This window comes from Gossypium raimondii, chromosome 11 (genome assembly GCF_025698545.1).
Source record: "Gossypium raimondii isolate GPD5lz chromosome 11, ASM2569854v1, whole genome shotgun sequence".
In the NCBI taxonomy this organism is placed as follows: domain Eukaryota; kingdom Viridiplantae; phylum Streptophyta; class Magnoliopsida; order Malvales; family Malvaceae; genus Gossypium; species Gossypium raimondii.
Genome location: NC_068575.1, coordinates 58,818,471 through 58,846,084, shown reverse-complemented (window position 1 = coordinate 58,846,084; position 27,614 = coordinate 58,818,471). Strand labels below are relative to the sequence as shown.

The 27,614-nt window shown below is 32.8% G+C and overlaps 5 protein-coding genes and 1 pseudogene across 8 annotated transcripts; 4 read left to right on the top strand and 2 right to left on the bottom strand.

Moving 5' to 3' along the window:
- Positions 1–278: 278 nt before the first annotated feature.
- LOC105802291 (protein HEAT INTOLERANT 4) lies at positions 279–6,131 on the top strand. The gene is made up of 14 exons (XM_012633854.2): positions 279–666; positions 1,073–1,111; positions 1,216–1,269; positions 1,407–1,470; positions 1,757–1,815; positions 2,322–2,446; positions 2,813–2,872; positions 3,511–3,569; positions 3,722–3,801; positions 4,468–4,506; positions 4,690–4,752; positions 4,842–4,889; positions 4,994–5,122; positions 5,543–6,131. Exons 1-14 carry the CDS (start codon positions 496–498, stop codon positions 5,588–5,590), a joined length of 1,038 nt encoding a protein of 345 aa, XP_012489308.1. The 5' UTR covers positions 279–495; the 3' UTR covers positions 5,591–6,131.
- A 1,014-nt stretch (positions 6,132–7,145) lies between these two features.
- On the top strand, positions 7,146–9,611 carry LOC105802290 (F-box/kelch-repeat protein SKIP6). 2 transcript variants are annotated; one of them, XR_008191075.1, is made up of 3 exons: positions 7,146–8,360; positions 8,693–8,799; positions 9,218–9,611. XR_008191075.1 is itself a non-coding variant. In XM_012633852.2 (2 exons), the coding sequence occupies exon 1, from the start codon at positions 7,213–7,215 to the stop codon at positions 8,335–8,337; it is 1,125 nt and encodes a 374-aa protein (XP_012489306.1). In that variant the 5' UTR covers positions 7,147–7,212; the 3' UTR covers positions 8,338–8,360; positions 9,218–9,611. The 2 variants fall into 2 exon arrangements, 1 of the variants encoding a protein (XP_012489306.1); XM_012633852.2 differs by lacking the exon at positions 8,693–8,799 and having other exon boundaries at positions 7,147–8,360.
- Positions 9,612–10,351: 740 nt separating this feature from the next.
- Positions 10,352–15,831, top strand: LOC105802292 (developmentally-regulated G-protein 3). The gene is made up of 10 exons (XM_012633855.2): positions 10,352–10,541; positions 11,140–11,193; positions 11,350–11,523; positions 12,157–12,228; positions 12,721–12,780; positions 13,258–13,367; positions 14,039–14,338; positions 14,835–15,026; positions 15,226–15,277; positions 15,397–15,831. The coding sequence occupies exons 1-10, from the start codon at positions 10,500–10,502 to the stop codon at positions 15,445–15,447; spliced, it is 1,107 nt and encodes a 368-aa protein (XP_012489309.1). The 5' UTR covers positions 10,352–10,499; the 3' UTR covers positions 15,448–15,831.
- A 621-nt stretch (positions 15,832–16,452) lies between these two features.
- On the top strand, positions 16,453–18,554 carry LOC105802293 (uncharacterized). Its single transcript, XM_012633856.2, has 2 exons — positions 16,453–16,853; positions 17,523–18,554. The coding sequence occupies exons 1-2, from the start codon at positions 16,600–16,602 to the stop codon at positions 17,722–17,724; spliced, it is 456 nt and encodes a 151-aa protein (XP_012489310.1). The 5' UTR covers positions 16,453–16,599; the 3' UTR covers positions 17,725–18,554.
- A 129-nt stretch (positions 18,555–18,683) lies between these two features.
- LOC105802295 (uncharacterized protein At5g64816-like) lies at positions 18,684–20,089 on the bottom strand (annotated as a pseudogene).
- Positions 20,090–20,841: 752 nt separating this feature from the next.
- Positions 20,842–24,337, bottom strand: LOC105802296 (small GTPase LIP1). 3 transcript variants are annotated; one of them, XM_012633858.2, is made up of 7 exons: positions 23,677–24,321; positions 23,028–23,119; positions 22,802–22,943; positions 22,308–22,612; positions 21,629–21,682; positions 21,404–21,534; positions 20,842–21,315 (listed from the first exon to the last, which is right to left on the bottom strand). In XM_012633858.2, exons 1-7 carry the CDS (start codon positions 23,765–23,767, stop codon positions 21,120–21,122), a joined length of 1,011 nt encoding a protein of 336 aa, XP_012489312.1. In that variant the 5' UTR covers positions 23,768–24,321; the 3' UTR covers positions 20,842–21,119. The 3 variants fall into 3 exon arrangements, 2 of the variants coding, with proteins under 2 accessions (XP_012489312.1, XP_012489311.1); XM_012633857.2 differs by having other exon boundaries at positions 22,802–23,119; positions 23,677–24,328; XR_001136153.2 differs by having other exon boundaries at positions 21,167–21,315; positions 21,404–21,509; positions 22,802–23,119; positions 23,677–24,337.
- Between the last annotated feature and the right edge of the window lie 3,277 nt (positions 24,338–27,614).

Here is a 27,614-nt window from a genome sequence, read left to right as displayed (position 1 = left end):
TATAGCATAGGAAACAATCAAAATCTACTTGTCTTGTTTAATGTCTTTAAATTACATAGCAAGTTCAAATTTCATTGAAGAAAAATGTAAATTAAATGTTAAATATCAGATTTATTATTTTTTAAAAAATTGTACATATCAAGTCAGAGCAATTGCTAAAAAAAAAGTCATGACGAAAAAGATTTTTTAAATCCAACTGTAATATAAAGTCACGTGAAAACTAATTAATTAAATTCAAATTGAAATATAATTTTTTTGGAACAGCCGGTTGAGCCGGCCACCAAAATTTCAAAAACAGAAAAGCGCCACAATAGTTGAGTTTTGTCTATCGTTTACTTGCATCTTTCAGAAAAAGAAAAAAGTATCGTTCAGTTGCCGCTATAGAATTTGAATACGGATCCATCGCCAATCTCCCTAAATAACACTCGCTCTCTCTCATTGACTCGCCTGCTTTGCCTTTGTTTTCTTTTTCATCTTTAATAATAAAAATTCAAAATGAAGAAGGGAGCTAAGAGAAAAGCAGCTTCTCAGAAACAAGAAGAAAATGAAGTAAAAGCTTCACAAGAGAGTCAAAAGGAAAACCTTAAACCTCTTCCCAAAGCTAAGCGTGCTAAGACCTCCAAGCCTCAGTCCCAGCCTGAGTTCTTCGAAGATAAGCGTAACTTGGTACTATGATTTCTCCGTTTCATTTTATTTTCTTCCATGTTTTAAGTTTGTTGTTTTGGATTTTAATTTTCTTTATATGCATATCATGAGTTTCGTGTTTACTGAATATCTGGATAGTTACAAGGTTAAAAGATTTAGGTTATGCGCTATTTTTTGAGCTTAATATTTGAGATTTTAACTGTGGAGAACGCCGCGGTGAAGTTTAAATTTTAGTATATGAGCTTTCCGCATTCTTATGTGAAGATTAATGCTTAATGGATGCAAATAAGGAGCTTAAATTCTATTTATTGAGATAGTTAAATTTCTTTTTTTTTTTTGGGGGGGGGGTGGAAGTGATGTCTTGGTTTATTTTTGTTTTTAAAAAAAAATTAAATTTTGATGAAAACTATCAATTTATTTTCTGCAGGAAGACTTATGGAAAGCTGCATTTCCTGTTGGAACTGAGGTTGGAATTTTGAATTTCGTGCGTTGAATATAATTTTTTGTTTGTCTTTTTAATGAATTTGAGTTCTATTGCTTACATTTCTTTTTTCTTTTGTTGTGTGGAAGTGGGATCAATTGGACTCAGTTTACCAATTCAACTGGAACTTTTCGAATCTAGAAGTGAGTTGCAGGAGTTTTTTTGGCTTGGTCTTTTCTCATTTTTAGTTGCTAGTTTGCTGCTTTTGTTTTCTCCCAAGTATATCCGAAATTTGGTTTAGAGCTGACTATACTTTTTTACTGTTCATTTTTCTGGTCAGGATGCATTTGAAGAGGGAGGAAAGCTATACGGGAAGAAAGTTTATCTCTTTGGTTGTACGGAGCGTAAGTAGCTCACAGCCCTGGCCCTTTTTTTTTCTTTTTGCACATTAATATAGACAAATTGTAGTTTCGTGAGGGAGAAAATGGGGTTTTATGCCATCATCTGCAATACCTCTTTTATTGTTAATTATTTATTATCATGTTAAAAGGTAAGAAAGAGACCTTGTGTGTTAGTTCTTGATTTGAGCCACGTTCCCGTAAGTTTCTTTCTTGCATCATGTAGTTTCAATTTACTCTGATCTGTCCCTTTTTACGCTGTGTTAATTTTAGTTATTTTTTATTTGTGTAGCTCAACTGGTTCCTTACAAGGGAGAAAACAAAGTCATCTGTATACCTGTGGTTGTGGCTGTAAGTTCTAACATTGTTGTGAAGTGATTTTAATGCTTGTCATGCTAAACTGATTCAAAGCATGTTTCTTTCTTCTTCAACTTGTGATGAGTGGGAGGAGTTGTAATAAAATCTTATTCAGCCGTACCTCTGTGTGGTTTCGAAGTTATATATTCCATTGCTGATCTCATTTTAACATTTGAGTTGCGGTTGTCAGCTTAGAATCTCTGAACTTGGGGCTTCCATCCGAATGTTTTGTATTTTTCTTTTGATAGAAAGAGTTAGTGTGCTATCACTTTTAATATGGACAAAATTAGGAACAGTCTTGAATGTTGGAGAGTTAAAATCTTCTCACTTCAGTTTTGTTTCTTTTATGATTTATAACTTTGCATCTTTGTTTTTTTGTTTAGTGGTCACTGCAACTACATAATTATTAATGGTTCAGGAGATTGATTTATCTTCTTTACCCCATGATCTAGTTGTATTTTCTTATCAACTAATCTTGGACTTTTGGTTCTTCTTTCCAGGTTGTGTCTCCTTTCCCACCTTCAGATAAGATTGGTATTAACTCGGTGCAGAGAGAAACTGAAGAGATTGTTTCAATGAAACAAATGAAAATGGATTGGGTTCCATATATTCCACTTGAGAAAAGGTTCCCAGTTTTGATCATTTTCTTCTGATCAGATTTAAAGTTGTTTAGGGGAATTATTTAATTTTGTTAATCCATATAGTTGGCCAAGTTGATAAATGAAATATTATCTATTTTCGTTTTTATTAATTTTGATTTGAAATCTTTTTTTGCTAAATCCAAAAACACTAATGCCACAAACTGATATTCCTATGAATGAGAGTTACATACAAAAGCTTTACATTGTAAATGAGAAAAAAAACTGGTAATTTTTAGGTAAAGCTTGTCACTTTTCTACTCGTAATGGACAACAAAATTATGATTGCCTACTGCTTTAATTTGATTTTGAATCAATTTTTCACTTGCTTGCATGTTTTTATTCCTCTACAGAGACAGCCAAGTAGATAGACTGATATTTCAAATATTCATCTTAAGTTGCACGCAAAGAAGGTATAATTATGCAGCCTACCACTTACAATCCTCTTTAATTTTATTTGTTTGAAATTGTCAACTTGGGTCACATTGCTGCTTTTGGTCCTCTCTAAAAGAATTTTGCCATATTAAAGGTAGACTTGTATGTTGTGTACGTGCTCCGGAGGGTTTAAGTGCTGGAATCCGGTTTGTTTCCTTTGAGTTGTCAGTGCACTCTGATAAGCTTTGTTGTTGTGTCCATGCTTGAACAGTACACCAAACGAAGTGCTGAGACTGAGAGACTTCTGTCCTGCTTATTGAAAATAACAATATCACTGAACCTTGTGGTCATCCACAAAGGCTTGAGCACTTTCCTATCAATTTGCATTGATAATATTTGGACCTTATGATTTCCTATTCAAATGTCCATGTCTGTAGAACACTATGTAATGTTCGTGCATGAGCAATGTTGCCCATTTGATAATGTACTTTGAACAAACATTAATTTCTGTCTTGCATGGACAGTAAACAGTTATTTCAGGGCAAACTTACTAACTTCAAATGTCTTTCTCTATCATATTTCCCCCTGAATGTGGGTGTGTTAAACCGTGTTTGTGTGTTTTCAATGCATGCGTGTATATTGGGTTAACTTTTTGTATTTGAAATTCCTTCTGCAGGGTTGCTTTGAAACAAATGAAAATAGACCGACTCAAGAAATATGAGTATTGTTTGCCTTGTGAGTTCTCTAAATATCTCCGAATGTTAAATTGTGGATTATATATAACTTCGCTTATCTGCTGCTTATCCCGATGACTTGTCAAAGAGGAAAATTCGAAGAAAAAGAACCCTTATTTATTGCTCTGTTGTTTGGAATGCCTCTATCGACAGATTTCTATCAGCCTTTGAAGGAAGACGAACTCGAACAAAGCACTGAGGTTCAGATAATTTTTCCAGCAGAACCAAAGCCGGTAAGGTTTTCATATTTTCTGAGAAAACTAGCTATGATCGACACTAGACTTTCTTGACATTATTGGGTGGAGTGAGTTGGTTTTAGAGGTTGAGCTTATCATGCTTTGGTAATTGAACTGTTGCATTCAGGGTTTGTTTGAGTCACTGTTTTAAGGCTCATGGCTGAAAAAAGGTGTTTGCATGAATGAAGCAAAGAGTTAAAAAACAAGCCATGGACACATGCATATGTATTTATGTATATATCTATGATACTCCTAACAGTCAAAACTTGGAGGCTTGAAGTTCAAACATTGCAGAGGGTGGGTTTCTGAAATGTAACAATGCATCCTTATACTTGCAAACTTGAGCTATATAGTAGATGTTTAAAAAAGTTGACAAGAGATCAAGAACTAAGCATCGTTAGTTTATGGACATAATCTAGTTCTTATTTTTGAACTGTAAACTGTCCTTCAAATGAAAATATCTCATTAAAAGAAAAGTCGGCTTGTTTGATGTGTCCTTGCATCTTAAAGAATTATTTTGATTGGAGAGGTTTGAGGTGCTTTTGCTAGATTGTGTTGTGCCTTATTGTCCAGGCAGTGCTTGACTATACTGCGTGTATCCATTTTTATTGGGATAATCTGCCAAATATTTCGTAAATTGATACATCCGTTACGGTCTTGCAGGTTTTTTGTGAATTTGATTGGGAGTTGGATGAGCTTGAAGTAAGACTTAACTCTTTCATCATCATGTTATTGTCCAATTAGCATGATTTTTTTGTGATATTTGAATAATGTGAACTGGTAGCTTGGTATTGTTTCAATATTTGGTTATTTATTTATTAAAACTCGATCAATCATTTTAGCTTTGGCTGTTCATTTGTTCTTGTTATTTCTACCAATTTGCAGGAGTTTACTGATAAGCTGATCGAGGAAGATGAATTAGATAAAGATCAAAAAAATGCTTTTAAGGTGAGTTTCATTTGAAGATCAGCCAATAAATTGCAGGTATTATGTACTTCCAACTACTAGTTCAGCCCGACGAGCTTTTGATCTTGTAGGAGTTTGTCAAGGAGAAAGTTCGAGAGGCGAAGAAAGCTAATCGGCAGGTAATTGTTGGCAACATTGCTTCTTGACTTGTGAAAATATATTTTGGTTAGGGACGATGAATTTGGATGTAGGCTAACTAATTTACCCAATTCCATTGTTATAGGCAAGAGAAGCTCGCAAAAAAGCACTCGAAGAAATGAGCCAGGAAACTAAAGCAGCATTCGAGAAAATGAGATTTTACAAGTTCTACCCAGTTCAAACTCCGGATACTCCTGATGTATCAAATGTTAAAGTAAGTTTCTATGAAATACTGCCTTACACATAGTTTTAACATCATGTCTCATCAGCACTAATTGTTTTTCATACATTTGTATTAGTTATAAGCAGGTTTTCTTTATAGTCTTTTTTTCCCCTTTTTTGAAGGTTTCTTTTATAATTACCAGAGCTTGTTGCATGATGAATTAAAGCATTTCATTACTCTCATGTCATTTCTTGAGATGCAATCTTCCAAGCATTGTCCAAATACATGGATTTTAAGTTAAATTGGTAAATTTCATGATTTAAATGTCATCAATGAAAAAGCAGAATAATTTATCTTTAGACACTTTCCCTATTAGTAATCATTTAGAAAATTAGAATAATGGTATGATTGGTTATTTTTCTGAATTATACTTTTCATTTATTTATTATTTTGGGTGGTTCTGCCTTGCAGGCTCCATTTATAAACAGGTACTATGGGAAGGCTCATGAGATTCTCTAATGGAGCTTTTTGTCCAGGATCTGGTTCCAGTTGAGGGTTACTCTCTAAAGCCTGCTTCGGCTTACCGAGCATTAGTCTGCTTTTACCCGGACGTTTAGTGATCATGGCACTGATGCCTCCATCAAACTCGGGTAATTTCAGATGAAAAACTCTAAATCCTAGACCTTGTGGCCTTTTAAAATTTTTTGAAGGATTCCTTCAAGCTTTAAGGTGCTAAAATCCCCTTTCCAACAGCATTAAGCATCCCTTTTCAGATTTAACCTTATCCTTCTCAGCCCTCTTTTATTCCCACTTTATGTAACCTTATGTAACTAATAGTAGAGTAACATTTATATGGCGATTCAATTCTTTGAGCAAAATCAAAGGGAAAAAAAACTAGCCCAATGCTTGTTTCTGTATTAAATCTCTTTGGAGGATAAGCTCCCAAACCTTTGGGAAAGGAAAACTGCACCATTAGCATATGGGATGGCTGGGGCAGGGGATCTTTCGTTCACCCAATCTACTCCTGAAATCCAATATATCCAATTCGTTCAAGGATTAATCTACTCCTGGAATCCAATATATCCAATTCACTCAAAAGTGTCTTGGTTTTTGGGTTTGGTGTTTTACTAATTCGGGTTAACTTGATCAAACTTGCTATTTATAAGTACAAAATTATTTTTTATTTAAATATAGATCAAATAAATTAATCATGAATTATGCATATGACCATTTTTTAGAGCATACAACAATTATTTCATACTAATATCCAGTTTATAAACTTCAAAGCTAAAATATTTCAAGTAAATTTAATTAAAAATGCATTAAAATTTATGAGTTGTGATGTAGTGGTTATCTCATTTATTAATTATGAAGTTGAGCGTTTACTTTGTATTTATGAGAATAGAGCATATTTTATGACCAGTCATTTATTTCTTTAGAGATTATTTATGTTGAGAGAATTAATCAATGCTATTGACGGTGAATACCTTAATTTTGACTAAAAAGCAAAATCCATTAAAATTTTATTTTTCTATTAAATGTTTTTGTAATAAAAATAATTTTAAGTACAATATGATTATATATTAATAAATTTTTTCTAAAATATAATACCAAACAATATATTAATAAATAAAAAGCAATTAGAATCTTATAACACAAATTATTTATAGACTATTATTTGGCGTCCAAATTTGACATATTTTTCTAACATGTTATATTTTTTATCATATACATGTACTTGTAAAATTTATTTTAGAGTTGATTTGATTAAAGTTCATAATTAACTAATAATATTAATAATTAACTTTTATTAAATCAATCATAAAACTCAAAAAATTATTATCATCATATTTAAACAAATTCACAATTAATACTAAAAATTTAACCCTACCTACTAAATATATCATAATTGCTATATTAAAAGTGTAAAAAGACATACTAAGCCTTTTTCACCAAAAAAAAAAAAAAGACATACTAAGCCTTATTTATAACGTAAAAACAAAAATAATGGTTCATGAAGTGAGCAGAGTATACATAAAAAAGGCCGAGGCCCAATCTATAAGTGACGGTTAAAATGACTCACCGCTGTCTAACTGACTCTTCCTCTCCCAACAAATTCCCCAACTACCCATCCATCAACCATGTCCACCTCCACCAACACCGCCGCCGTCAAACCATCAACTCCACCGGAACCAACACAGCCACCACGGCTAATACCATCTCTCCCAGACGACTTGGCTTTAAACATCATAGCCCGAGTCCCAAGACGCCACCACCCAACCCTTTCATTAGTCTCAAAATCAATGAAATCCCTTATCTCTTCGCCTCTCCTTTACGCCGCCCGTTCCCTCCTCAGCTGCGCCGAGCACTTCCTCTACATCTCGCTCCGCCTCCACACCAGCCACTTCATGCGCTTCTACACACTCTACCAAAACCCCAATAACCCATTAAATCCCAAATACTCGCTCATCCCCCTCCCTCTTATCCCTTCCCCTTCCTTAGTCGGCTCCGCCTTCGCCGCCATCAACCACAAAATCTACGTCCTCGGCGGCTCCATTAAAGACATCCCTTCTCCACAAGTGTGGTCCCTTGACTGCCGGACCCACAAATGGGAACCAGCTCCGAACATGCATGTTTCCCGCGAGTTCGCCGCTGCCGGAGCCTTTGACGATAAAATTTACGTCATCGGCGGCTGTGTGGTTGATAATTGGGCTAGATCGAAGAACTGGGCTGAAGTTTATGACCCCAAAACGGGGAAATGGAACTCCGTTCCAAGTCCGATCCAAATCCGGGACAAATGGATGCATGCGAGCGCTGTTATTGATGGAAAAGTTTACGCTATGGCTGATAGAAACGGGGTTTGCTACGAAGTGAAAAGCGGGAATTGGGAAACGGTGGACAGTGATTTGGATAATGGGTGGCGAGGGAGAGCTTGCGTGATCGATGGGGTTTTGTTTTGCTATGATTATTTGGGGAATATAAGGGGGTATGATGTGAAGGAAGGGACTTGGAAGGAATTGAAAGGGTTGGAAAAAGGGTTGCCGAGGTTTCTATGCGGTGCTACAATGGCGAATTTGGGAGGGAAGTTGATGGTGGTCTGGGAATCAAAGAATGGAGGTGGGAAAGAAACGGAAATTCGATGCGCTGAGATTGAGGTGAAGACAAATGAAGCTGGGGAGTTATGGGGGAACATTGAGTGGTCTGATGTTGTTCTTTTGGTTCCCAGAGAAGCTTCCATTGTTCATTGCTTGGCAGTTGCTTTGTGAAACTCAATGGAAACGCTTGGCTGGTAAAGTTTTTTGCTTTGAATCCTTCCAATTTCATACTCTATTGTTAACATCTTGAATTTTCATCTTTATGTGAAAAACAATGATCTTCACTTAGCTGTTAAGCCTTAACAGACTCCCATGTTAGACACAAATTGGGACATCAAGAACCTCCTTCAATTCTTGATGATGATGCTATCATATAAAAAATTGTCTCTTACATTGGTCATTTTTAGCTGATTCTGTACGATATATTATTGGCATACGATTGACATACATGTGGTAGTTGTAGTTAAAGAAAATTAAGTGTCGGAGCAACATAGCTTAAGGGCCTTAGGCTATTTTACAATTGCAGGTTTGATATTTTACCTCTCTTTTTCTCAATCATTGTCTAACTTCCATGGAGAAGGTGGTAGAGGTCTCATGGAGTAGTGTTTACCTTGTTACTGACTCGAGAAATAGGTATGTGTCCTACATGAGTATGCTCAATTTTTCATATATTCAGAGGAAGTACGTGTGAAGCACGAGTGTCTACATAGATCCCTCAATAAAAATGAAGAGTTGGAATACTATAGGTGTTTACTGCTACTTAATCTCCTTGCTTAATCTTATGGAATCAGGATCTGATAAATAAATCTGGAAACAAACTTTTCATTTTCTATCACTAAAGCATGAAACTGTTAAGCAGAGCTGTTTATAGAATCTTTATGTGTGTGTATCGAACTTTGCTTGTATATTATCTAGCTCTTTTATCTGGACGTAACATTTAACTTATAAAAACTTGAAGCTATTTTCTTTTGTCCTCGTAAATATTTTTCATGGTTGCAACTTTCTTAGTTCTTTTGTTGATGCTTTATATTGATGCTATCATCTTTACCAGGAGGAATGTGCCATGCCAGAAGCAGCAAAGCTTTGGATTGAGCCATCCCACTAATGCGATGTGCTACTAAACTCCGTGGAAATGGCATTGCAATCTCATGGTCGAAGTGGTTCACTTTCTCTTCTAAGGTTACTTTGTTTAGAAAAGCTTATTTACATTTCGGAAATAACTGTTATAATCAATGTACTTATGTGGCCGTTGAAAATAAAGGAGTTTTATTAACTTCAGTACTGTCCACTGTGTGAGAGTGTCTGTAGCACATGTAATGTAAGTGGTGATATCATTGTCATCATATGTTCTTTCCCAAATTATGATTTGGATATAATGTTAGAAATTTTAAGTTGTAAACGTTTGTTTATAGTTGAATTTATTGAAGTTGGAACTTATTTGTAAACATGTTTTTGGAGAGAGATTATCTTGTCCTGGGTTTCTAGAGTGTGTTTTTAGAGGTTGACCGATTGGTGGTGATTCAATTCATCTAATTAATTCACTCGATCAGTACAGGGAGAATATTTAGTACTTACCTAATTGATTTTTTTTTTTGGTGAATTAGAAGAGGAGGATAAAATCCAGAAACCAATATGCGCAATTCGAATCTAAACCACACTTAAGGCGATGAACACCCTAGTCATCAGGCCAACACACGGAATTCAATTGTTTTCTTTTTAGTATAGTTACAAGTACAAAATAGAATACAAATTGCTAAGTATCAATATAAATATATGTTCAACTGATATAATTCACAGCGGGACTTGAACTCAATCCTTATCAAAACTACATTGGATGATATTGTCTAATTGTTAATTAGAGTAAATATACTATACTGGGCGATATTGTCTAATTGTTAATTAGAGTAAATATACCCACTATTTTCGCAAAATTATTTTAAATAAATTTAAAATGGCGTAAATTTTACAAAATTATTTAAAAAATCAATAATATAAATACGATGTAAGTATCCTAAAAAGAAAAAAGATACGATGTAAATATACGAATAATCAGCTTGAGAAAAAAAATGTTTAGAGGGAATTAGAGAAGGTGGCTGGGAGCCCAATTTACTCAGCAAGGAAAACCTGTAAATAGCCCAACCCAAAACAATAGCTGCTCAGTGCTCACCTAGGTAGCTCCGAATCTAAAGCCCTGTTGTCCGATTAATTACCTTTTCTCTAGTAGCTTCTTCTTCATCTTCTTCTCCTTCGCCTCCCCAAAGTATCCGAAACCAATCCCCAAACCGCCGCCGTCCGATTATTGTCATCTTAATTACTATTATTATTTTGTAACAATGGCCACTGTCATGCAAAAGATCAAAGACATCGAAGATGAGGTTTTCTTTCTTCCTTTGCTTCTTAATTTTTCCTCATTATTTTGATTTTAGTTCATAGGATAATCTCTCGATTCCATTATGCTGCACTTAATTACCGATAATACCAAATGTATCTTTTTTAATATGCTATTTGTGTACTTTTGCTTCTATTAGCCTAGTAGTTGTTGAATTTCTGAATATATTTTCGAGTAATTCAAGGTAAAATTCCGTACTATTTAGTGTCCGGGGAAATATTAAGTATGCTTCCATTTTCTTATTTTATTTATTTATTTGAAATTTTATGACTTGAAGATAATATTTTAGGTTCAGATTTTGTAATTTAATTATATGTTTTTCGGGTTAATAAGATGGTAAACAAAACTGAATCCTTTTTGTTGTGCTTCGGATATTTATTTTTTACATGCATATTCATCTTAAAGATTTTTTTAATGGGAATGAATTGCTGAATGAGAAAGATTTATTGTTTGCGTTTTCTAAAAGTTTCAAACCTTTATTTCCTGAAAGCCAGATGTGTCCTTGAAATATGATAAACTGCTAAAGTTCGATGCATTCCAGTGTAACTAAATATTGTCCTTTTTTTTATGATTTCTTTTTTCAGATGGCAAGGACTCAAAAGAACAAAGCAACAGCTCATCATCTGGGCTTGCTCAAGGTGAAAATTTGCTTTTAATTTTTGTTCAGTTTTGTTTTGGTTCAGTTGTGGAATATTCCATTGCATTAAAAGCTCCGTGATTTGCATTTTCTTTTTTGTTGGTCTTCATTTTCATCAGTTGAAATTATTTATGTGTCTATTGGTCATTTGGGTTAGGCCAAACTTGCAAAGCTACGAAGAGAACTCCTTACACCTTCGTCAAAAGGAGGAGGTGGTGCAGGTGAAGGTTTTGATGTTACCAAAAGTGGAGATGCAAGAGTTGGTCTAGTAGGTTTCCCTTCTGTGGGGAAATCTACGCTTCTTAACAAGTTGACAGGAACATTTTCAGAGGTATGAATGACTTTTTTTATGTCATGATGGGGCTATGCCCACATATGCTTGTGTCTTCTGTTAGCAGAAGTTCTGTAGTTTGATTTTGTATTGAAAATCTGTTTTTATTGCCTTGCAAGACTTATGAAATTTGGTGCTATTCTTCTCTACCAAAACTACGTTGGCAAAACATTAAAGAATGGCATTTTCTGGAGGGGGAATAGGGTTAGTATAAAAGACAGAGAAATTATGTATGGTTGAAATTGTACCTTGAGCTTGAGTTACCAATGCCCATAAAATGTTAGGTGGATATATTTGTGGAGGTCCAATCCTTAAAGCATATGGAAGACCTATAAATAACTAAATATACCCATGTCAAGCACATATCTGTGTCCAACACTCACCTCTCTGATTCTGAATAGCATACCATTCCTTAGTTGTAAATTCCTTTGTCTGTTTGCTCTTGTTGGTATTTTTTCATGCTGTTTTAATTGACCGAGAAGAATGTTTAGCATAAATTTTTTTCTTAATTCTTTTTTATTGTTGGGAATCAGAGGACAGGAGGGCCGAGTATAACATGTTTTCTTTGGAAGCTTTTGCTTGAATATAGTGCAGTTCTGAGGACTGATGAACTTGTGTTTTTGTGGTTTATAGGTTGCTTCCTATGAATTTACTACATTGACTTGTATCCCAGGTGTGATCATGTATAGAGGGGCTAAAATCCAGGTACTTCTTTATTTAACTAAGATTAATGTATTTTTTGCGGTTTTCCTGGTTGATTAAATTTTAGTCATGGTATTTGAATAATTGATGTTTCCCTTTTGTCTTGCATGCTATTTTACCCTTGATAGTGATGTACAAAATGACACAAAGCAAGACGCAGTTCTTAGTTCTGTTTAGATATTCCATAAAGTTGAATTTGTCAGGATTTGCATAGGTTTAAGGTTCATATTCTGAAATACCTTTTAGTTTTAAGTTAATGTTTTTAAATCAGTGTCTCGTTATGCTTTAGTTTTCAAGTATTTGCTGTCATCTGATGCCTTAACTATCATGAGAGCTATGCTATTTGCATTGAATTTGTGGTAAATCATAATGCGGCACTGTAATAAGTCTCATATATTTTCCCTCTTACGACATCATGATGCTTGATTATTTGTTAGATAACCTTTTTCTTGAATATGAAAAACTCATTAATCCCTCTGTTTTTATGATTTGCAGTTGTTGGATCTTCCGGGTATTATCGAGGGTGCTAAAGATGGCAAGGGTAGAGGGAGACAGGTGAACACAATTAGTTTTGTCTGAGATAGATGATTTTATGCTATCATTGCTTATATGCTTAGCTTTAAAATTACTTTTGATTTACAACTTAGAATGGTAATTTTGCATTTCTATAGTTTAATGTTTATTTATTTTAGTTTTATTCTCTTTTATTATTATTATTAGCGTTTCTATTGCTTGTATGACTAGCTATTAATTTATTTTGGTTTTGCAACTTAGAATGGTTCTTTTTTCATGTTAATGCTATGCCAGTGTCATTAAAGATTATGCACTTGAGCGGAGGGAATCTCATCGAGCTAATTTGTACATGTTGTCATGAATGTCAGAGAGTAGTATGATTATATGTCAAATATTTTCTGAAAATTGTTGTGGCCCATAGCATTATTGCTTTTTAGTTTAGATGCTGCTGATTTCTGATCTTCCATTTCATGCTTATCCATTGTTGCAAGTATTTTAAAGAAATGCTATTTTATCCAGGTTATCAGTACTGCCAGGACATGTAATTGTATATTAATCGTTCTTGATGCAATAAAACCAATAACTCACAAGCGTCTTATCGAGAAAGAGCTTGAAGGCTTTGGTATAAGGTAACATTCATACCTTTCTTTTGCCTCCTGGTGGTTTCACCTTGATAATTTTTCGGGCCTATTTTGTATTTGCTCGCTTTTATGAATTCTTTAGCCATTCTTAACATATTGCTTGTCACCAAATTGCTATCAATGTGGATCTAAGGGTATCCTTTTTCTTCTTCTTTTTTTTTTTTTTCTCATTTTTTATATTGTTTTTCTTTCTAAGCAAGTTTGGTTTTTTAGCCACTTACTGCCTATACATGTCCTTCAATGTGGAGATCATTGAGGAATAGGAAATTATAACAATGACACTTTAAAAAAGTATACATGCCTATAGAACTTTTATCTGGAGATCACAGATGATTTTAAAATTTATCTTGAAGGACTTCTAGTTCAATAAATAATGTTGATGTCAAAATAGGGCCAGATCAGATTTGTGACTCATTTGGAATTTAGTATAACATGGGTCAGTTCTTGCTAATAATTGAAATGTAGTAGTATATGTCTTGGAGCATCCATATTTCCTTGTTGCTACCGTTCTTCAGCTGCATGTGTATGGTGGTTTTAAAGTCTCATTTGTAGCAGTACTTTCTTTCTGAAACTCTGTACCATTTTCTTGCTTCATTCTTGCTTTAAAAGTATCTCAGCTTGTTCTGCTGTCTAACTATTTTTTGTTTTGTCGGGGGCAGGTTGAACAAGGAACCACCTAATTTGACATTCAGAAAGAAGGACAAGGGTGGTATTAATTTCACCTCCACTGTTACTAATACTCACCTGGACCTTGACACTGTAAAGGCAATATGTAGTGAATACCGAATTCACAATGCTGATATCACTCTAAGGTATGATGCAACTGCTGATGATCTAATAGATGTCATTGAAGGCAGTAGGATATATATGCCTTGCATCTATGTGGTGAACAAGATTGATCAGATTACACTTGAAGAGCTGGAAATATTGGATAAACTTCCTCATTACTGCCCAATCAGGTACTTTCCCCCTAATCCTTTGGGAAATTGTCTGACTGTCCTTTTGCTAACACATTTTGTTCAAAGTCATGATAGTATTGGGGTCTACTACATCGAAGTATTTTGGTTCTAAGATGCAATTGTCTTTGTGATTGACTTCAAATAATAGTTGTTCCAGAGAGGCACTAAAGTGTTTTATAACAACCACTTAGGAGATGGGAACAAACCTTGTTTTGATTAAACAAAACCATCAAATTTGCTTTCAGTTGAAAACCTTCAAAAGATGATTGCAATGCCTGGGGTAGCTTTTTGGTATAAGATGAGGTGGAGTTGGGTGGCATCTAACACTGATTATAGGGCCGTAGTTCCTGACGTTTGAGCTAATACTACTAGCCTATGATTGGTTTCTGATTGTTCTCAGTCTTATTGGATTCCTTGTTAGGATTGATTTGCAGCAACTATGTTTTCCTGTTCATTGATAATTTTTTATAATTTCTCTTTTCCAACTACTGTATAGTGCTCACCTGGAGTGGAACCTGGATGGTCTCCTGGATAAGATATGGGAGTATCTTGATTTAACTCGCATATACACAAAACCAAAAGGGATGAACCCAGACTATGAAGATCCTGTTATCCTGTCATCGAAGAGAAGGACAGTTGAGGACTTCTGCACTCGAATTCATAAAGACATGCTTAAACAATTTAAGTAGTAAGTATCCTTTCCAAAACTTTAATGCAGTATGGCGTCAAGTCATAGCATTTTCTTTTACTTGCATACTTTGCAGCTGCAATGTGTTTTAGAAATCTGCCCTAAGATTTAGCAATTATTTACTTTTTTTTAACCATATTTAGAATCTAATTTTCAAAATTCCAGTGATTAAGTTGTTAATCTGGCCAAATGTTTACAGTGCACTTGTATGGGGATCAAGCGTAAAACACAAGCCTCAAAGAGTTGGCAAGGTTTGTTCTGATTTCTCTTATTTAAACAGAGCTATAACATCCCCAACCACTTTGCTCCTCGTTTCTTAGACTTGGCAATCCATATTCATGTGGGCTATTTTTCTTGGATATTGTCCCAGGATCATGAACTTGAGGATGAAGATGTTGTGCAGATTATCAAGAAAGTGTGATTTGAGGATATTGGAATTTATGCCTTCATGTTTTAGGAATCCCATGAATCATCAGTGCTCAACATTGTAAGCTGCTGCCATTTAGGCTGTGGAGCTGAAAATTAGGTGAAAAACGTGACAGCTTGAACGTGTAATTAAAAGCCATTTTGTTGTCAAGCTCTTTTGATCTGATTATCTCGTTGCTCCTTTTGCTTTGTTGCGATACACTACTAAAATACTGTAGAACTAGTTGGAAATTTTCTTCTTTTCTAAGTTATGAGAGAAATGGCATTAGTCACTATAATAATTTCATTTCCTTTCAAATCCAATAGATAATTCAACTATTGGACAGGTGACACCTCGTACAGAAATTATTCCTGTTTATCCATTTTCACTTTGCTTCTTTTTTCCTTTTTTTTTTTTTTTTTAATCTTTCACATTTTAGTCTAGTTAAGGTTAAATTTATCGGGATTTACTACATTAGGCCGTTCTTCTATTTTCTAATATAATTTTTTAATCTTCTCATTCAACTTTGATATGATGGTTCTTAATAGAAAATAAAAATCAAAACTCCAACCGAAAATTTTTATGATATCTCTTCAATGGAAAAATGGACGAATATGCACGAATAGCTGAGGTGACAGTTTCACTCCAAATCAACTCGGCTTCGAAAAGAATGCCCGATTAGATTTTAATCATTTAAATTTATTTGAAATATAAATTGAAATAAGATATTTAGCACAAGTGTATAAACTATTTTAAATAAAAATGAGTTTTTTTCACTTTATAAGTAAAATTATGTTTTCTTTTTGGACCACTAATTAAAAGTAATATATAAAATTTACCTCTTATCATTTTCATAGTCTTATTAACTATAAATATTTATTACTTATTTAAGATTAAAATTGTCATATATAACTATACACAATTATAAAAATCCTCAATGCGTTTCTTTAATTCAATTAGTAAAATATGTATAAAAAATTTACTCGTTTTCATTCAGAAAGGGTTTGAAATATTCAGAAAGGGAAAGGTCAATACCTACAAGCTAGTTAGTAACTCCACGAAACATTTTATTTTTAGTGAAGAACGTGAACATACTTGAAACCAAAACCATTTTCCTTTCCTTTTTTTTCATTTTTTTTAAAAAGTAAGTTGTTTAGAAATTGAAGAATGATGAACAAACCACGCTGCAGAAGAAGCTCTACTTTGGTTCTTCTCTGGATCATCGTTTTTTGGCACCAAATATTATCAGTAGTTTGCGAAAGAGTGCAGCAGCAGTTCAACAATGAAGATCAGAAACTATCTTTCTTTCAATTATTATCAACCTCCATTGATTTGTTCAAGAGATCTCATCTATCTTTTTGGCAAAACTTCAAATCCGTTATCTATCAATTCCAGTTGCACTTCGCCCCTCCAAATCTTGAGTAAGATTCCCTTCTCTTTAATATTTTATTTTTATTCTCACAGCGAGTTTGAATTTACATAAATATTTTTAGATTCAAATCATATTACTAGAATCGAGTGTTACTATCAGAATTTGAATTAAATAATATTAGTTATTGAATATTTGTATATGTTAAATATTCAAATTTAATATCCACAAATAAAATTGATTTGTATAGTGAATTCAAATAATAGATATCTAAATTTATATTTATATTTATATTTATTTTAAATTTGTTGCGTATAAATATTATAACATGTAAATTCATTTATTTTCTGAATTTACATTATTTAACATGATTAGTACAAAATTTGGATTGAACCTATGAGTTAAATTGAGAATCAAAACATGTAAATTTTATTTTTAATATTTAATATTTTATTACATTTTGTCACAATTTGAACACTATTTATTCCATTAATAATAATGCATTTTATCTCTTAGTTCAATATTAGTTTTTTTATAAATATTAGAATTTACTTTAAATATATTTAAATTTTAATAAATGTTGATCAAACACGAAACCAAAAAATATTACCAGATTTGGATTCAACTTTACATTCACCATTTAACATAGCCATCTTTTTAATTATTTTTTTTATGATATTGTGTGTTTTTAAATGATTATTTTATCGATTGTGATGGGCAGTTTTAGAAGGAGGGACACAATAGAAGGAAAGGAATCAGAGAGTGTGCGAGAAAATATGAAAGAAGCAGTGAAGAAGAGCATTAGAACAGGAGAAGCAGCACTTAAAGGAACTGCGAAATCAGCTGCAAAAGTTGTTCAAAAGACTGCTGATAAGGTCAAGAAGAAAAAGAACACAGTCTCTCAATCTCATGATGAGCTTTAGATTTTTACACGCATTTTCACTGTTAGTAAAAAGCTTTTATGATATTTTTACAGGTAAAAAAAAATCCAAAAAAGGAAAAAACTAAAAATTTTGTTTTTTCGACTCCAAAACATACTTCTAATTAAAATTCATTTTAGAAATTTAAACTCAAAGAAGAACTTTAGAGAAAATAGCTTTTACTTTTATTATTTAAAACATTTTTTGTTAAAATTTCAATTTATCTTCCCTACCATATAGTAAAGTAATTTAGGTGAGTTTATCGTTTTAAGTAAATTATAATTTTTGTTAAGTGAATTTCTTAATAATAAACACTCTTTCTCTATCTTTGATGGAACATGCATTCTTGATTCCCTTGTCAATCCCTTTGTCATCTTATAAAATATCAAATTCAAGATCAAGATTCATGATTCATGATTTATTCATCTTGATTTGATTCAATATTATAGTCCAACTCGACTCCATTCAAATATGCTCCTAAATCGAACTCATCACTCTAACCCGAACTCAAAGCCCTCACAAGAAAAGTTAGGATTCGAACACTTAACCCAACCATAAGCTCTAAAAAGTCGAATGAAATTTGCCCAATAGTTTATTATCACATCAAGCTACTGGAGAATGTAGGACAATCTCAAGTATAAGTTCTTCAAAACGAATCGAATTGACCGAAATATCCATGAAAAACCGAATTAACTGAACCAAACTTAGTATGTTTTCTTAGGTATTTTAGTTTTCTCACTGACATTAGGTTGGGTTTGAAAACTTTAATTGAATATGGATACGTTTAAATATAAAAAATAATATAATTTATTCATTTCTTTAAAATTAAATGTTGTTTTATTCTATTGATTTGGTTTGAAAAAAAACTCACAAATCAACCAAATAAACACATTAAAACTGAACTATCTATCTGAACAAAATCAAAACCAACCAACTTGATCAGTTTCGATCTGTTCGACCTGTTTGTTTGGTAATCGATGTTTTGCTCACCCCTATCAATGAGTGAGCATAATTTTCATTTCCAATTGCAAATAAGCATTGAAGAGTCATTGACAACATTATGCATGGCGAGGCAAAACCTGATATTCGGATATGTGTCAAACATGAGCATCAGATAAAGTCGAAGCGACATAGATTATGAGAGAAAAGTAGAATGTAGTGTCCTAAACATAAGGTAATCGAAGCTGCACTAAGGAGAATGAGATGCAGATAACCTAAGGCATTCACTTTGACACCTTCTAAGGCAAATATCATTCCAGTTAGGTACCTGATGTTGGTTGACACAAACGGTACGAGCGCAAGCATCGGAGCAAGCGTCGAGCTCAGACACACCGCAAACAGTTACACAAGTGTCAGGGATCGGATCCTTTGAAAATGCCCCAACCTTTTTCAACATTCTCTTCGACGTGCAGACTCTCTCACAAATGAAAATGTCATCCGAGCTCTACTCCCTTCCCCTGGCACTCTTAAGTCTCTGTTCTTCGGCATGCTTTTTCCTCAATCTAAAAACTTGCCCTGCGATAACTGCCGGGATAGCAGTCCCGAGAAGGGTCCACCACACATCCGCCATCCCAAATTTCACAAGCCGGATTTCTGTTTCCCTACTTAGTTTTCTGCACTCTAGAAAAATAGGAAAACTAAATACATGAACAACCTTTATTCACTCCTCAACTCCACATCTAGCAGATATACTAAATTTAGCTAAATTCAACTTCACTTTTAACGCATAATTAAACATTCAAGTGGCCAAAGTAATCAAAACTATGAATTATAACAAGAAATTTATGTTGCTCGACTTCTTGTATAAGTATTATATACGGATATGGTTAGATTTTTTTAGAAGTTTTCTCCAATTTATTTTGAAGAAAATTCGAGATTATATCACAAATATTTCAATAAGAAAAATCAAAGCAACATAACAACTAGCAAGAAACAACCTACAAAAAAGGACATTTAAAGATAAATAAATGACAATTACTTACGGCCAGCAGTTTGATGTAAGCCTAAACCCTAAACCATGAAAAAATCGGTTTAATAGATAAAACACCAGAAATCTGGTGACAGATCAGTTAATATATATTTCAAAAATTGATGAAATTTGATCATTTTTAAGTTAAAAATCGGAAATTGAATGAGGAAGAAAAACAGAAAAGAGAAATACGTATTCCGAGTTACAGATCAAATCACAAATAACATAGACAAAATGACGCTGTTAGTTCTACAGGTTTAATTTCTATAAAAAGAAAGAAAAAAAAGAGCGGAAAGTAAACTTTTTTATTTTTATTTTTATGTTAGGTTTTAGATTTGGGGCTGACCTTTGGAGCTATGCTTTCGCTTTCCACTTCGGAAATGCTTGTTTTTAGTGTTTTCTTAATATTTATTTATTTATTCTTTCATTCATCAGCATTTATTATTATTGCTGTTACTGTTATTACTCAAATGTTCAAACAAACGAGTGAATTGTTTTAATTTTTTCTTAGAAATAAATAATATTTTAAAATTTTGAGTATTTTTAAGTTAAAAATGCGGATTCTTATTAAGTTAACTATTAAGTGAAAAATTTGAACAATTTAACAGTGCAAATTGACTCATTACATTAATTTAATAAAAATTTATAATAATTAATAGATTATAGCATATCACAATGTAAGCTTTAATTTTAATTTTTTACAAAAGGAGTACAAATTGTGAAAAAAATGCAAACAACACTTTTTAACAGTGCAATATTTTAAAAGTTATACATGTAAGCTTTAATTAATTTTTAGGAAGTTTTTTTATTTGATCTAATTCCAGATTTTTAACCAAGTTTTATTTTTCTTTTACCTATCTTTAGGCTATTTTTAGTGTCATATATATATATATATATATATATATATATATATATATAGTGTTATAGTACTAACACAATGATTAAAATTCGTACTGATGATTAAGCGAGAAGGATTGAAGATTATGCAGGCGTTCCTTTCTCTGCTCAATTATGAACTTATTATGAGTATCTATTATTATGATCATTTTTTAAAAATTTAAATTAATTGAACTAAAATTCGAATTTTACATATTTAACTATTTATCTCCAACCCAAAATGAAACAAGGCGTAAAATAAAGAAAAAAAAAGGTTTGATTGAAATGCATCACCTATATTTTGGCTTTGGGGTAAACAATTAATAATTATACAACCAGTAAAACTGTAAAAAAAAAACCCAAAAACGGAGGGCGTGTGAAACAAAAATGATCTTTTGGGGGAGGCCTGGGGATATAAAAGAATCGGCATGCCAGATATACAAGCATAAAGGTAAAAAAATTATGGAGGAAAGCATAATATGGCCAACACACAATATTTTAATCTCCCAGCAATAGTGATTGTCTTGTAGCAAACACCGGAAACGATATTACATCAGACATTAATATCCGCACGCTTCGATCTGGTGCTGCTGTTGATTTCTTGGGAACCGGTAAAGGAGAACCGTGGGATGCTGTAATTCTCAGTCACTGAAACCGGCTGTTGGGGGTAAAGCGTGGGAGGTGGAGTAAGGTTGCGCTGTGCAGGTAAGGGAGGAAGCATGTTGTACTTGTAAGGGTCACCACTCAAACTGCAAACAACCGGAGCAAACAACAGAATTTTCATCTGCAAACTAGGGGAAGGATGGAGAGAAGAATGATGGTGACAGCCAGACTTACCTTGTACGCCTGTACAACTGATGATCATCATCGGAATTTTCATCCAGACATTGAGAAGTCCTCAGAGCAGGAGATATGGACCATGTATTCGGGGTCGATAAATCATCTGAAAAATACCGTCTCTTGATCAACTGAAACAAGTACCGTATAAGTTTAACAACAGTAAACCCCCAAGAAAATAAGAGCTAGAACGCGACACAAAATAAGAAAAGAGGACGATAATACCATACGAAAAAATTTCATTAAACCTTCCTTGTCATATCTTGCTTCTTTGGCAGCCTGTAGACATTGAGCAAAGTGTTAGACATCTTCGGTTACCGAAAGCCAAAACTAACATCGTTAAATCAGGTTTGACAGGCTAGTCAAGAATATCAGACCTTTACCAACCCCAATGTTTCACTAATGTTTTAGACAGTGAATTGTGATTGATTTAAAGGTTAACTAGCAAAGGTGCCATCTTATACCTTTTCGGGCAAAAAACAACTTCGTGAAGTAAAATATCTTCCGTAAAAGAGAATTTCCATGAAAAGAATTTGGACTCGAGAACAAAATTTTATTTGTGTTTCTTATACAAAGAAAACAAAAAGAAAATTAACAAAAAAGCACAAAAGATAATTTAATGTATCATTTCCCATACTTCAAACCAAAATGTTGTCCACAGGGTTCTAACCTTATTGAACTGAAGTGTACCATTTCCCGTATTTTAAATTTAAAACCAATATGTTGTCAACAGAGTTCTAATTCTAATCTTATTGCAAGTACAACTCTACATTAAAATAGATCAATTCAACGAAACACCAAGTTTCCCCCACAAATATCTGCAAATATATAAAAGAGAACAAAATATGAAATTATTACTCTAACCGGCATATAAGCAAGTCAATGCGAAAGTTAAAATGCTTACAGCAATAAGGCTGCCACTACCAGGAAAACTCTCGGTCAATGGAAGTTCCTCACTAGGTGGAAGCAAACCCTGCTTCTCAACCCACTGACGAGCTACATCAACCAGATTGCCACTGCTACCTCTTGTACCCTCTTTAGCAGCTATATCAGCTTTGTTACCAATAACAATATATGGGACAGGAAGTCCCCCGGGGCCTCCAGAGCTTAGAGGAGCCGAAAATGTCCCAGTTGTTGCAATCTCAGATGCCCACTGCTGCAAGCTTGTTTTTGTTCTCCTTTGGGAAAGATCGTGTACAAAAATAACACCTGCACAAAAAATTAATGGTGGAACCGTGAGAGAAAATTACAGGTCACAGAGTCTGCAGTAATTACAAAAGGCTATAATGGGAAGCTGAAGCATTACAAGACTTACAAACTAAGGTTTAGAAAATTCCCGTACCAACAATTATCATGAACTTAAGATATTTGCTCAAGAAAAGAGACTTAAGAACTCACCATTAATTTGTGAATAGAAAAGAGATCGGCAATCTTTGTATCGCTCGTGTCCCGACACGTCCCAAAGTTCAATGAAGAAATCTCTCTCAGCATCCCCTTTCAAGCTACTTGACGAGCTACCAGGGCTACCATATTTGGTATGCTGTGTAGAGATTGTAGTGGCTAATTGGTAAATGAACTCGAACAATAACTTTATTCGAGGCAACAAAGGAGTACTAAATCTTACCTTCACACCAACTGTACACCCAATGGTTTGAGGAGGACAAGCAGTGGAAAAACCTTTGACAATCAGATGAACAAGAGAAGTTTTCCCCACACCTGACAAAAAAGACTAAGATTTCAAGCAAAAAATCGGCATCTAATAGAACATTGAAAAGAAAAACATATTATATATTTAAGCATGAATAGTAAACAAATTAGAACATCAGATCAAGAGTCTGCATACTTATCAATAATGGCACAACACGGTGTCGGAAACTCTCGGGCAGTCGAAAACAAATTAATATAACATCCAAAGGAAATAGCATAGGAACATGAAAGCAGTGAATCATTTTAAAGGTTTGCTCTCCTAGTACAGAAAGCAATAAAACAGCCATCAACAAACTACTGAAGAACATCAAATAAGGCCACTCAATGTGTAATCTTAGATCAAATATTGAGGGTGGGATAATGTATGGGTAGAGATCTTGATGTGCAAACAAAAGCATTTGTTACTTCAATTATAATAATTTTATAGCATACAAACTCAGCAGACACCCTAAACAGCTACTCTGTATAGAAAAACATAAAGCAACAAGCAGAAAAATTTGCAAAGGCAAACACAGTATATGAACACAAAAGTTCACTGATTAATAAAAAGAAGTAAAATTCGATACCTGAATCACCAACAACAAGAACTCTGACTTGCCCACAAGGAGGTCCTCCATTAAACTCTTTGAATTCCCTTTCACGTTCCCTCCGAAACATTTTTTTTTTCTGTTTTTTTTTTTTCTGTTACCACCGAAAAAGAAAAAACCTAGCCCAACTCAACTCTAGAAGCGATGGCAACACTAATAAAATCCCATAAAAAAAGGCACAAATTCAAAGGAGAGGAACAATTTCTTGAAATGGGTACCCAATATTTCGAACTAACATCCATCTCAGACCAAAATCCACCCAAGATCTACACCCGAATCCAGGATCACGAAACTCATCATTCTGAATCAAATTGGATCTAACAAAATAGACCTTCTTTGAATGGGTATATTTTAAATCGAGAGACAATAAGTGGATTTCTCTTTAAATTTCAGTTTAGAGCTTCCAAATCTCAGTTGATTAAACTGGGGTTTAAAACTATATTTTCTAAAATAAAAAATATAAATCGTTGATTTTAGGGGGTTTATAGGATGGTTAGAAAGATAAAACAAAAGTAATTAGCTAAAGTAGGGATCCAGAATTGATTTTCGGAGGGATTGATTTTAACTTCTATTTCATGTGTTTGATACGGATCGATTAAACAGAGAAACTTGAAGCAGGAACGTTCATTTCACGCGCTAGAATGCGCTTCGTATTTACGAGATATGTCGATTTCTCTTTTTCTTTTTTTCTCGTATTAAAATTTGTTAATTATTATGAATTTTATTGATTGAATCTTATTGATTGAATCTTATTGATTGAATCATAACTCAATTAACATTGTTATGAAAGATGTAGATTCGATTACGTTGAAATATAATATTATTGTATTTAAAGGTTGGAGAGGAACCATGAATAATTCTAAATATTTTATAAAAAAATATGATAATAATATATAATGAAATTATGTTTAAAAAACAATAAAATTAATGATCAAATCAATCAAACTATTGATTTTAATTGTACTCAAACTAGAATAAAAGCGCTTGCTTCATTAAAATTTTCAATTAGTATTTGAATAACTACTAAATTGTCGCATTTCATAACAACCTTCCAATAGCAATAATTAGGGATGTTCAAATGGTTAATTAAACCGAATTAGTATTAACCGAATTAATTAATTTTTTAATCTTTTAACCGTTAACTCAATCGAAATTTTTCAAAAAATTTAACCAAACTGGAATATTTCGATTAATTTAGTCGGTTAACCGAATTAACGAAATTTATCCTTTTTTTTGTTAAAAAAGTAGTAAAACATATCAAAAAAAAACTTTAAAATGTTCATTTGATCGAATTAATTAAATTAACGGAACTAGTAATAGTCTAATACATATAATATATAATATGATTTATTAAGTTCGGTTAATTTGGTTAATTACCTTATTTCAAACTAAATTAACCATTAATCAAAATTCCAAAAAAATCTTTAACTGACCTCCGATCTAATTAGATCGGTTAATTCAGTTTTAATCAAAGTTTGAACACCCCTACCAGCAATTCCAAGCTAAAAGTTAAACCACTGAAAGTACCTCAAAGCTCCGCTTGTATCATTATGCATATATGAGCACTCCTATTGCATCCCTACACACATCTGCCCTGACAATCTCTTAAAATTCATCATACTCACTCCATTGTGGTACTTATATTCATATTCCTATTTGTGTTAAGTTTGGCCCTGTTTTCATTGGATGGTTGCTCCATCAACATCGTTACACAATGATCATTTTACTTTTTGATTTAATATATAAAGATTAATTTGTCCATCTTTTTAGTGAATAGGACAAAATGCAACTCGACTCCTAATTTAGGGCCCTCCGTAATATTTTTACTTAATCCTACTCTTTTTTAATTCCACTTCACTAGCATAAAAAAATTTAAAAAGTCAAATCATCACCTTAACAACAAGATAGATGAAATTTTTAATATAATGACTAATTTTCATTTTTTCTTATTATATAATGATTAAATTACCATTTTTACTATAAATGATGAAATACAATCAGACTTTTACTATAAAGATGGATAATACTTTAAACTCCTTTTACTTATTTTCTTTCTAATTACAGCTCAAGTTTACGAAAAGTTGAACTTTGTAGCTCCAAAAGTGTATGTTTCTTTCTTAAGAAGAACCTATACAAAGCTGAGATAGAATGTAAAATTATTAAAGAACCATCAACTTCATTTTAAAGAAACCCAGATTTTGAAATTGCATCATATAAGTCTGCTAGCAAAATTTTCTCACTGAACTGCAAGTTAAGATTATACCTAAGCATTTTATATTGCAGATGGTTTTTATATATTTAATAAATTAAATATGGATAGGTTCGACTTGAAATTTTTTAATTCTATTCCAGCTAAGCTTAAGTAAAAAATTATATTTTAAATGAATGTGAAAGAAAAATAAATAAATAAAAGATATTTGTCTAAACCCAACCCAAAACCAGTTCATAAACAGCTTGAGATTAAATTACTTTAAAAAGTAAAGCTTTTCCATCAAATTATTGTTTTACCGTATATTAAGATAATTTTTTTTAAAAAATTCACTTTTATAAACAAAATTGGGTTTTCATTGAAATAATGAGGAAACTAAATTTTCGAAATATTTATTTAGTAGTTCTTTGACACTTATAAATATTGAACTTTTTTTGTTATTTATAAGAGTTAGGGTAAAATCTATTCTCCAATTAGTTTATGGTAATAAAATGACGAGGCTATGATTACATCATTGGATGATGAGATCCTTCTAAATAATTTTCAAGATTTCCTCTCGAATATTGTATGAGTTGTTAATTTTATTGGATTTTTATTATTAAGAATGGTTTAAACTATTAGCATTGTTTGTAATGCTAAAATTTAATATTTGATAATCTTTAGTGAGAGTATGTTGAATTGATTTATAGTCCAAATCTATTTGAATAGATATATTATTTTGATTATTATCTTTAATCGAAAGCTCGATATTTTGAATTTTAATATTTTATTGGAGAACATGAAAATGAGGTTTTTTTAGTAAAATCCGAGATGGATACTCAATTTGAAGTATAAATTTCTAAGGTCTAATAGAATAGGGTGTAAGTATTGTTGAATAGATCTCAATGGTGATGAAGATGTTGAAACGATAGTATTTGAACATCAAGAAAGTGACAATTTTGCAGTGGAGCTCAAAGATATTCCCAATACTATGTTAGTTTTTAGTGTCCTTAGTGCAGTGATTTCGTCATTTTAGTTGTAATTTCGAACTAATTGATTAAATAAAATTTCATAATTAATTTGTTATATCTTCGTATGTTTGTCCTTGACAATTTTTGCATGAATTAGAAAACATTAGTTCATTGATTACCTAAAGTTTAACTAATATTAAGTTGCATCATATGAAAATGATTATGATGTGTGAACACAACTTATATTAGTAGGTGTCTGTGGTCCAAAATGTAACACTCCTTACTTGACTTTATCGTCGGTTTCGAGCAACAGAGTGCTACATTTGTTGCCGGAGCAACTACTGACAATTTCACAGCAAAAACATCATTTCGCTTCAGCAATCATGCAATCGATCAATAATACAATATAGAACAACATGGACTTTCTTTTTCAGGTCTTATACGAGCATACGAATGCTTTAGAGTCAACCCGAGATCAAATAAATACCTTTTTGCAACACTTTTAAAATTTCATATAAATATTTTATAAATAAATAATTCAAATATTCAATCAAACTATAAACACCTATGTATTATGATACACAATTAAATATGAGTCTTAATCGAGTTTACGAATGCTCTTTTATTGACCCAAGCGTGAAATAAGACTAAATTATAAAGTTTTGAAAATTCAAGGCTGACGTTACAATGTCACCTCCTTCACGTCATGGTGTCGCCAAATAGTTTGTCACATCACGACGTCAAGCCACCCGACATCA

Bases quoted from the DNA above. Each gene is read 5' to 3' on its own strand.
- LOC105802291 (XM_012633854.2), top strand. From the start codon at position 496: ATGAAGAAGGGAGCTAAGAGAAAAGCAGCTTCTCAGAAACAAGAAGAA. The intron at 1,816-2,321 runs GTAAGTTCTAAC...TCTTCTTTCCAG, and splicing joins GTATACCTGTGGTTGTGGCT to GTTGTGTCTCCTTTCCCACC. The intron at 3,570-3,721 runs GTGAGTTCTCTA...CTCTATCGACAG, and splicing joins ATATGAGTATTGTTTGCCTT to ATTTCTATCAGCCTTTGAAG.
- LOC105802290 (XM_012633852.2), top strand. From the start codon at position 7,213: ATGTCCACCTCCACCAACACCGCCGCCGTCAAACCATCAACTCCACCG.
- LOC105802292 (XM_012633855.2), top strand. From the start codon at position 10,500: ATGGCCACTGTCATGCAAAAGATCAAAGACATCGAAGATGAG. The intron at 11,524-12,156 runs GTATGAATGACT...TGTGGTTTATAG, and splicing joins TGACAGGAACATTTTCAGAG to GTTGCTTCCTATGAATTTAC. The intron at 13,368-14,038 runs GTAACATTCATA...TGTCGGGGGCAG, and splicing joins CTTGAAGGCTTTGGTATAAG to GTTGAACAAGGAACCACCTA.
- LOC105802293 (XM_012633856.2), top strand. From the start codon at position 16,600: ATGATGAACAAACCACGCTGCAGAAGAAGCTCTACTTTGGTTCTTCTC. The intron at 16,854-17,522 runs GTAAGATTCCCT...TGTGATGGGCAG, and splicing joins TTCGCCCCTCCAAATCTTGA to TTTTAGAAGGAGGGACACAA.
- LOC105802296 (XM_012633857.2), bottom strand. From the start codon at position 23,767: ATGTTTCGGAGGGAACGTGAAAGGGAATTCAAAGAGTTTAATGGAGGA. The intron at 21,683-22,307 runs GTAAGCATTTTA...CAATGTCTACAG, and splicing joins GTAGTGGCAGCCTTATTGCT to GCTGCCAAAGAAGCAAGATA. The intron at 21,316-21,403 runs GTAAGTCTGGCT...GGTTGTTTGCAG, and splicing joins CAGTTGTACAGGCGTACAAG to TTTGAGTGGTGACCCTTACA.